This window comes from Mustela nivalis (genome assembly GCF_964662115.1).
Source record: "Mustela nivalis genome assembly, chromosome: 1".
Classification (NCBI taxonomy): Eukaryota; Metazoa; Chordata; class Mammalia; order Carnivora; family Mustelidae; genus Mustela; species Mustela nivalis.
The window spans coordinates 105,431,979-105,442,527 of NC_139020.1; the positions used below are offsets into that span (position 1 = coordinate 105,431,979).

General features: G+C 45.5%; 1 protein-coding gene across 5 annotated transcripts in view; it reads left to right on the forward strand.

Annotated features, from left to right (window-relative positions):
- MAP3K13 (mitogen-activated protein kinase kinase kinase 13) overlaps positions 1-10,549 on the forward strand; it is a 132,355-nt gene extending 121,806 nt beyond the window's left edge. For 3 of the 5 annotated variants that reach the window (XM_082693483.1, XM_082693486.1, XM_082693485.1), the window contains 4 exons: positions 1,072-1,858; positions 6,500-6,570; positions 8,984-9,281; positions 10,065-10,302. In XM_082693483.1, the coding sequence (XP_082549609.1) occupies positions 1,072-1,858; positions 6,500-6,570; positions 8,984-9,281; positions 10,065-10,166 (1,258 nt within the window). In that variant the 3' untranslated portion in view covers positions 10,167-10,302. Of the gene's footprint in view, positions 1-1,071; positions 1,859-6,499; positions 6,571-8,983; positions 9,282-10,064 lie in introns of all 5 variants that reach the window. The other 2 variants (XM_082693484.1, XM_082693487.1) reach the window with 1 other exon arrangement.

Genomic DNA, 10,549 nt, shown 5'->3' on the forward strand with positions numbered 1-10,549 from the left:
GCAACCACTAGTCTGTTCTGTTACTCTATCTATTTTATATACTGAGTTTCTCAAGAAAAGGATTCTGTTGTTAAAATAAAATTTGGGTTCTTCAGCACTGTAATCTGATGATTTGTGTCTAGTCCCTAAGAAGGAGGAAGTAATGGTGCTCTCTGGTATCCTCAAGTCTCCGCCCGTCAGTCCATCAGTTCAGAAACCGTTTATTGTTTACCTGTGCACCATGAAATCAGTGCGTGTACCCTCAAGCCCTGGCTTGCTCTTGCACACAAGCTGCATGACCAGCGCAGTGAGCACTCGACAACAGACTAGGAGAGGAGCCAGCACCACGCCAGGCCGCTCCCCGCAAGCCCTTCTCTTGCTGGCTCTGTCCAACCTCCTAGGTTCTGTACTATACTCTGTACTCTGTACTATTTCCCCTTCCTCAATCCCCACCCCCATACCCCCTTCCTAAAACATGTTTGAATACTGAGAGTAAGCAAGGCTCCCAGCTTCCTTCCCATTCATAGATGGCTGACATAGTCCTAGACCTCTGGGAGACCATGTTTAGACCAAAGTCCCTGAACTTAGCCTCCCACCTCATTAACCTGAGGTTTCCTTCTCTTGTGCCAGACCTCTGTGATTTGTGATCTGCTGCAGGAGCTATCTAGATCCATCCTCAGACAGATTTCTGATGGTGGGCAAACCCTTGCCTCTGCCTTGGCATGTTGGCACCAGTCTGATAGCCGAGGTTATGCGGAAGAGATCAAGAAACCTCTAGGGTAGAATTAGAACTTAAAGGGGATCGGGTACCTCAGCTAGGGAGGCACAGAATAAAATCCAGAGGGAATGAAGGAAATCCTCTATAGGTGGACATCGAGGTTGTTTCTAATTTTCTGCTATTTTAAACTGTAGAATATAACACAGCGTCTTCATACATACATCTGCGTGCACATCTGTTACCTCCGTTGGATAAATCCCTGAACGTGTGACTGCCGTTTCAAAGGGTGTGTGTACTTTCAGGTCTGCATTGCATTTCCCCAAACTTGAATGTGTTTCCAGATGTTGACAACGAAATCTTGTCTTTCCTCCCAGGCCAGATCTGTTGAGATCTGAAGGTATCCCCAGTACGGAGGCGGCTCCCACCGCATCCCCTTTGTCCGGAAGTCCCAAAACCTCCACCTCGAGCAGCAAGAGCCGCTATCGGAGCAAGCCGCGCCACCGCCGAGGGAACAGCAGAGGCAGCCACAGTGATTTCGCAGGGATCTTGAAAAACCAGCCAGCCCAGGACAGTTCACCCCATCCCACGGACCTACACCACGCTCAGTCCCAGTACCCTTCTCCCCATCACCACCATCCTCTGCAGCAGCAGTACCAGCAAGGCCCCCCTGCCATGTCCCAGAGTCACCATCCCAGACTCAGTATGCATGGACAGGACATTGCCACCTGCGCCAACAACCTGAGGTATTTTGGCCCAGCAGCGGCCCTGCGGAGCCCACTCAGCAACCATGCTCAGAGACAGATGCCCGGTTCCAGCCCCGACCTCATCTCCACGGCCATGGCGGCGGACTGCTGGAGAAGCTCTGAGCCTGATGCGGGCCCAGCTGGACCCTGGGGCTGTTGTCAGGCTGACCCTTATGACCCCTGCCTCCAATGCAGGCCAGAACAGTGTGGGTCCTTGGACATACCCTCTGCCGAGCCAGTGGGGAGGAGCCCCGACCTTTTCAAGTCACCAGCACACAATCCCCTCTCGGAAGATGCCCAAGGTTCCGAGAAAATGGGAGAAAGGGAATTCAAAGGCTGCAGGTCTGCATCATCCCTTGGCATCCCTCACCACGTCACCCCCCCAGTGCTACCTCGAAACACAAGGCCCCTGCAAAAGGTAAGCTGTAATGACAGCCCGTCATGTCGTACACATTAGAAAGCCTACATCATGCATCCGTTTTGTAAAAGGAAGAGATGACAGAAGCATAAACAGAGGTTTCTTTGACTTTCAATGCTCTCTCACCACACTGCTTAAGTGATGGATTAGAGACTATGCTTTGGCAACTTTGGAACCAGAGGACTGATTCAAATGTATCTGATTTATAAATAAATAACCATACACTTGGGATATGTAGTCAAAACTAGAACTATCCTAGCCTAGTCCTGCTGGATGTTACAAGAAGGAAGGATCCCATTATAAAACAAGTTTGGAAACATATTGTATTCTCTCTCTCCTCTTGGAGATGTCCTGATGGACATCTACAAATCCTAGGCTTTAAAAAATCTTACAGTTCCTTGTTTCTTCCAGCCGTTCCCTCATCTATTTGGCCATAATGGCTTTAAAAATAGTATCTATTAATATCCCATGGAACTAGCTTTCTTCACAATATATTTTGGATGGGTGCCTGGCTGGCTCTGTCGGTAGAGCGTGTGACTCTCAAGCTTGGGGTCGTGAGTTCAAGCCCCACATTGGGTGTGGAGCCTACTTAAGAAAAAATAAAATAAAATATTTTAAAAGACCAATATGTCTTAGAAAACCCTACCTTTATTAGTAACCATCATGACCCAGTAAGGCCTCCATCACTGAAACCTGTTCCTCCTCTTCTTCTCACCCCCTGGCTGCCTACGTTTTATTAGCTTGGAGGCAGTGTACCATAGTGGTTAAGAGCATGAACCTGGGAGCCAGAGAGATCTCAGTTCGAAGCAAGGCTCTTCCACTTAGAACCTCTATTGGTTCTAAGAACCAATAGTTCACACTGGTATCCTTATCGATAAATGGGGTGCAGAGTGGGCTCTGCCTCATTGGCTGATATGAAGATTAAGTGAGATAATACATATAAAGCACTTAGAACAGGACCTGGAGCATAACAACCTTCCAAAAATATTAGCTCATCTTGCTAATGAGTTAAAAATAAGATTATGTATGAAAAGTGTTTAACACAGTGCAAACACCCACTCAGTTCTCAGCATTGCCTCATCTCGTCAGCATTCATCAGGAGTGCAGTTGACGGAATAAAAGGGCCTAAAATGTAAATGACTATGTTTCAGTCAACTAGACATTTAAAAGAAGTTGACATACCTGTCAGAATGGCTAGAATCAAAAAGACAAGAAATAACGGGTTGGAGAAGATGTGGAGAAAAGGGAACTCATGTGCACTGTTGGTGGGACTGAAACTGGTGCAGCCGTTGTGGAAAATAGTATGGAGGTTCTGCCAAAAATTGAAAATAGAAATACCAGGTGATCCAGTAATTTCACTTCTGGGTATTTACCCAAAGAAAACAAAAGAACTAATTAGACAAGATACATGTATTCCTGTGTTTATTACAGTATCGTTTACAATGGCCAAGATATAGAAATAACCCGAGTATCCATCAATGGATAAATGAATAAAGAAGATGTGGGGTGTGTGTGTGTGTGTGTATTTGTGTGTGTGTGTGTGTGTACATACATACATACACACAATGGGATATACTCAGCCATAAAGAAAAGAATGAAATCTTGCCCTTCATGACAACATGGATGGACCTATATGGTATTGTGTTTAGCGAAATAAGTCAGACAGAAAAAGACAGATTCTATATCAATCACTTACTTACATGTGAAATCTAAAAAATAAAACAAAGGAACAAACACAAAAAACCAGAAATAGGTTCAAAAATATGGAGAACAGGGGCGCCTGGGTGGCTCAGTGGGTTAAGCCGCTGCCTTGGGCTCAGGTCATGATCTCGGAGTCCTGGGATGGAGTCCCACGTCGGGCTCTCTGCTCAGCAGGGAGCCTGCTTCCTCCTCTCTCTCTCTGAGTGCCTCTCTGCCTACTTGTGATCTCTGTCAAATAAATAAATAAAATCTTAAAAAAGAAAAAATATGGAGAACGAACTAGTGGTTGCCAAAGGAGAGGGGGGTGGGGATAATGGGTGAAATAGTTAAAGGGGATTAAGAGGTTCCACCTCCCAGTTACAAAATAACTCACACGGGGCGAAGAGTTAAGCATAGGGACTATAGTCAATAACGTAGTAATTTTGTAAGGTGACAGATGATAACTATTTATTTTGGCAAGCAGAGCATAATATATACGACTGTTGAATCTCTACACTACACATTTGAAACTAATATAATACTGTACCTCAGTTATACTTCAGTTTAAACAGAAGTTGAGGCTCAGAGCTACTGTCTCAGAACTGTATTTCTTCCCTCCATGCAGTGCTGCTGCTGACAAACCCTTCCCAGAGATTAAATTGTGTTTAGGCAGTAAATTTGGGTTATTCTGCTCCCCCACCACTCTATGGCCAGTAACACGTATTTTTTGGGTAACAACTTTGAGATATAACTCACGTACCGTAAAGTTCTCCCATTAAATGTACTGCCTCGTTCTTTTATTCACAGTTAGGCAATCATCACCAATTTTAGAATATTTTCATCATCCCAAAAAGAAACCCTGTACCCTTTGAGAGCACTCCGGTCCACTCCTGAATAACACGTACCTTTGAACCATTCTGATGCCATTTTGATGGGCCAGCGGGGACAGGGAGTGCACTCCCTCTACATTTGGCCTCATTGGAACAGTACTCCCACAGGGCGGTTCCGCTTCTTTTGACCAAGATCCACTTCCACGGTGCTTTGGGTAAATGTCTTCTTGGCAGTATAACCCCATGCCTGTCCTCTCTACTCAAAAAAGCATATCAGAACACAAATGGATAAGAATGATGGTATGCTAAAGCTGACTTTAAAAATAAATTATCCTCAGCCTTTGGTACTGTTACTTGGGCCTGGTTACCCACCTCACAATGGGTAGTAGTAATCCAGTGTGCCATGATTTCATGGGTAAGGATGGTTTATTTTAAGTGTGGCTTTTTTTTTTTTTTAAGATGTAGAATTTATTAACATAATGTATTATTTGCCCCAGGGGTACAGATCTGTGAATCATCAAGCTTATACACTTCACAGCACTCACCATAGCACATACCCTCCCCAATGTCCCTAACCCAACCACCTTCTCCCTACCCCCCTCCCCCCGGCAACCCTCAGTTTGTTTCATGAGATTAAGAGTCTCTTATGGTTTGTCTCCCTCCTGATCCCATCTTGTTTTGTTTTTTCCTTCCCACCCCCAAGATCCCCTGTCCTACCTCTCAAATTCCTCATATCAGTGAGATCATATGATAATTGTCTTTCTCTGATTGACTTATTTCGTTCTAGTTCCATCCACATCATTGTAAATTTCTTTTGTTGGCTGCATAGTATTCCACTGTGCGTGCCCACATTGCATCTGCCCCTTCAGATTACTACATTTGTATCTTTAGGGCAAATACCCAGTAGTGCCATTGCTGAGCCATAGGGTAGCTCTATTTTCAACTTTTTGAGGAACTGCACTAGAGTGGCTGCACCAGCTTGCATTCCCACCAACAGTGCAAGAGGGTTCCCCTTTCCCCCATCCTCGCCAACATCTGTCATTTCCTGACTTGTTAATTTTAGCCATTCTGACTGGTGTGAGGTGGTATCTCACTGTGGTTTTGATTTGTATTTCCCTGATTCTGAGTGGTGTGGAGCTAAGTGCGGCTTTTCTTATGTTCTCAAAGAGAGATGGTCTCTTCCTTTTGAAGGAAGATCATCTTCTCAGACAAGACACTTACACAGCCTTTCTAGATCAACCACGGAGCCCTGGCAATCACAAGGCCTCAGATGTCCCAACCAGAGCTCCCTTATCCTTACCAACAAGCTGACTCCATAAGGCACTGTGCACCTGTTTTGTATTCATGGTGGAAGGAGAAACACAAGATGTGGTTTGACACTCAAATAATGTCTGCCTTGGTAGTGCAAATGAGCATAGTAACTATAATATTAGTGAAAAAGTGATTGGTACATAGAAGAGAAAAGGTAGTTGTTGGGTTTTGAAGAACCAAAAGATCACTTCTTGGTGGAATCCCTAGGTCAGGGTCTGGACCATGAATGACAATGATTACAAGAGACTGCTCCCAAAATCCAAGACCTTCTCTCTAGTTTCTCCTCCCCATCACTCACCTTGGATAATCTCATGGAGTCCTTACCTACTAGAGGGCAAAATTCCCATTTACTCAGTTCTGTGTGTCTTCTAGCATCTAGTACAGACCCTGTCCTCAGGGAAACCGAGGAAAGGTTGCTGAATGAATGAGTGAAAAAATATATGTTTATTTTTTAAAAAGATTTTATTTATTTATTTGAGAGAGAAAGCATGAGCAGGGGAAGGGGCAGAGGGAGAGGGAGAGAGAATCTCAAGCAGACTCCCTGCTGAGCAAGGAGCCTGATGCGGGGCTCAATCCCAGGATCCCGGGATCATGACCTGAGCCAAAGGCAGGTGCTTAACCGACTGAGCTACCCAGGCACCTCTGAAAATATATATGTTTAAAGATGACACTTAGCAAACTGCTATTTGTGCCTTTTTTATTATAAACATTTTACACTGAATGTGTGTGTGTGTGTGTGTGTGTGTGTGTGTGTGTGTAAGAGAGAGAGAAAAAGAGAAACATAGATTAAGATAAAACTCTTTCTCCTTGTTCTCCTCAGAGTGGAGATGACTCCTCAGAAGAGGAAGAAGGGGAAGTAGATAGTGAAGTTGAATTTCCACGAAGACAGAGGTAAACCCAACAAACACATGTACTGCTTTCAGTGTAATGGGGAAAATCCCGAGTCTACCATACCTCCCGTTCAGGCAGGTCACTTTCAAACAACCCCCATATAGGGAGATTCGAACTCACCATCCCTGTTTTCCCATTGTGACACTTTGTCCACTCGGTTTGCCTAGCAGATCCTAGTTCATTAGAATTCATTTCTTAGGAACTTCAAGATAAGGAGCATAAATAGGGATTCAAGGTTACAATTGAGAATGGAGTGGGCATTTTATGAGATGACCGTCCTGTTTTGTGGATAATTTGATGGGTTTTTGATGTACCTCCCTATATTAGTCTCTCTGGCTATGACAGCAAAATACTACAGGCTGGATGGCTTCAATAATGGGAATTTATCTTTCACGATTGAGGCTGGGAAGTCCCAGACAGGGTTCCTGGTGAGGACTCTCTTCCCAGTTTGCAGACAGCAACCTTCTTGCTGTGTCCTTACAGGACTGGTTGGGGGGAAAGGGGTAGGATGGAAAAGAGGGGGGTACAGAAGTGGGGGGAGAGATATTCCCATTTTAAGGTCACAGTCCGGTGGGATTATGGCCCCACCCTTTAGTTCTCCTTTGACCTTATTTACCTCCTAAGAATTTATGTCCAGATTTAGTCATACTAGGGATAGGGCTTCAACATATGAATTGGGCTTGGGGTTGAACACAGGTCAGTTCATAGCACTCTCCATGGCTTTGGATATTATGCCTTAAATTAAGTATAATTAATTAAATTGAGTCATCACTCAGCCCAGCCTTAAAAATCACTTCCTGCCTAGCCAGGAAGAATAATTTTGCTGGTAGGATTAAATTGAAGAAGGACCACATCCCCCTACTTCAGGAAGAAGAGCTGTCTTTTGTAGGAGTAGGGAAGCTAGTTTTCCTCCAAGAAAGCCTCTTCTATGAGTACGTGTTCTGTTCTTGAAGCATAGGGCTCTAAGAACCACCCCCAGGAAGGCTTGTGTACCTGCCCAGAAACAGGAATTCTCTGCAAACCAAGGGACTCCTTTGGTAAATTGAATTCCAGGTCCTCACACTGCCCCCAAATTAAATCCGTTCTCATTCCCTGAGCTACTCTTGCCACATTGCTGTTGGTACACCTTACTGTCTCCTTGGTTTCTCCGATGTGGTGAGATTGGATCCAAGTAAAGCGTCTTCATTCTCTGAACTCACGCTACTGACTTCACAGATTATTACTTCCAACTTTGTTCCTGAGACGCACCATGAGCTTGACCCACCTGATGGCTTCCTGCCTTTCTTGTTAGCTTCAAATTATATTTATGTTTTCACTGCATGGTTTTACTTTTTATATGATAACATTTCTCTCCCTATCTCCTTTCTGTTACCAGCCTTGAGATGTTGTGTGAATCCTACTTTAATTTCCCTTTCCCATCTGGGCTCTTTTCATGTGTCCTTGATTCCTGCCCACCCCTGGCCCCCAACCTCAGCCTATCACCTGGCTGGTCAGTGGCAAGCCTCAGATCATAAGCCATCAAAATCACTTTGTAGTAAGAGATAGAGAAAAATCAGACAATGACAAAGAAAAAAGGGAGTCTTCTTTTTATTATTTGTTTTGTTTTGAAACCAATGTAAGCTAGCAGCATTCTTATTTACTAGTCTACTTCTAAACAAGGGGAAAGAAATGAAATTTTTGCAAATCCTCCCTCTGCCTGCCTGCCCCACCCCCCCATCTTGCCTCATCTGAGCTAACCTCACATGTTCACTGGAATGAGCCATTAACTAATGAGGCAGTGCCCCCAGCTGTGGAGTGAATGTTCCTTTCCAAGCTCATTTCCACTGGGGGTCAGCTGACAGGGCGAAGGCACTTGGCCTTCCAGGGCTGCCGTGCCCAGTGGGCAATGCAACTGGGGTGAGGGAAGAGGTAGAGAATGACATGGTATGAGCTCTGAGTAGACCCAGCCCAAGACACAGCTCTGCCTTTTCTGGCGATGTGGCCTGGAACAAGTCACTTGCATTATCTGGCTCCAGGTTTATGTTCTAGAAAGGAGTTAGACCAAAGAATCTCCCAAGACTCTCTTACCTATAAGAATCTGGGAGGTCTGTGCACAAGAAGCAAGACAGCTCCATACCGTGTGTGCGTGTGCACGCTGGGGTCAGACGAGCTGAGGTTTTCAAAGACCGGCAGTAGCCAGCAGCTTTGGAATGTAGTGTTTAGCTGCAGAAACATACAAACCAAATGCAAAGGGAGAGTCAGGTTTCCTTCTCTTTTGCTTTAAAGTTAAATAGCACCTATCTATCTGTATTCGAATCTCCCTTGGGGGTTGGGAGAAGCCTAGATGACCTCTAGGCCAGGCTACGATGGAGAGGCAAGGGAAGAACAGCAGTTGTGCATGTGATTAAGGTCCTCTGGTTCTTTGTGGTTCTAGGCCCCATCGCTGTATCAGCAGCTGCCAGTCGTATTCGACCTTTAGCTCTGAGAATTTCTCTGTGTCTGATGGAGAGGAGGGAAATACCAGTGACCACTCCAACAGTCCTGATGAGTTAGCAGACAAGCTTGAAGGCCACCTGGCGGAGAAGCTGGATGACCTACTGTCGCAAACGCCAGAGATCCCCATTGAGATATCCTCGCATTCCGACGGGCTCTCTGACAAGGAGTGCGCTGTGCGCCGCGTGAAGACACAGATGTCTCTGGGCAAGCTGTGTGCAGAGGAACGTGGCTATGAGGTGGGGCTTCTCCCTTCTCATCACTGTAGCTCCTTGGGCTTACAGCATGCCTGTGTCCCTGAGTCCTTTACAGTTACCATTTAGTATATGAGATAAGACAGGTGCCTCCAAGAAGTAAGTAGAATCCAGAGATCCACACAGCTCCCCAAATAAGGGCAGGGCTCCTAAATGAGGCACAAACATCAAATTGCACAGGCCTATTCATTCTAAGGTCAGGTCAAACATGACCTCCTCCTGACCTCGTCTCGCTCCTTTGTGTCCCCACCATCCCCTGGATGACCCTCTCATTGCACATAGGACACTTGAGGTCCTGCACAGCACAGGACAGTCCCTGTCTTGGAAGATGGGCTAGCACAGTGGCTGAGAGGGTACACCGGGCATCTGAACAGATGCCACACCGCGCGGGGGTTCTCTACTGACTGCCAGCCTGGGCAAGCTGCTCACCTGTGGGTCCGGGTTGGTGTCTGCAAGGGGCAGTGATGACAGGGTGCTTGTGAGGATTAAGTGAGTTTCTGGTCATAAAGCACTTGCAGGAGTGCCCAGATCACAGCCGACACTATGCAAGCGGGGCTGAGGCAGTCCTGCTGTAATTGCCATCATCATCGTGGCTGTCCTCACCTTTCTAGGTCTTCTTTCTCCAGGAGCCCTGCAAGGGCAGGACCTGGCCTCATGTATCTTAGCCAGCAACCCAGAGCGGTGCCTGTCACGTGGGAGGTGGTCAATACGCATTTACTAAGCGATTGCCCAAGTGAATGGAGGTTTTATTTTGTCTCCACTTTGCAGAATCCTATGCAGTTTGAAGATTCGGACTGTGACTCTTCCGATGGAGAGTGTTCTGATGCCACGGTTAGGACCAATAAACACTACAGCTCTGCTACTTGGTAATGGAGGAAAACCCATCCTGAAGATCTCATGACTATACTGGCATTTCAGATCCTTTCCCCCTTCCCCCCACCCCCAGACTCTTTCCCCTCTCTCCTTGCTTTTTTGTCTGGGAAGAGAGCTGCCCCATCTTTCTTACCCCTAGAAATGAGCTGCAATAACAGGAACATGAGACTTCGCAAATCTCTGGAAAAAAAATATCCAAATGAAATTAAGTCTCACTGAACATTTCAATCAAGAATGGCAGGGATCTATTTTATTGAATATTCTAGCTACTGTAACATTGATATTTATTTTTGTTTGACATTTTAACACTTTGTACTGTAAAGAGTGAACTATATATGATAGAGAGAGAGAGACAATAATTTCTTGCAAAAAAAAAAAAA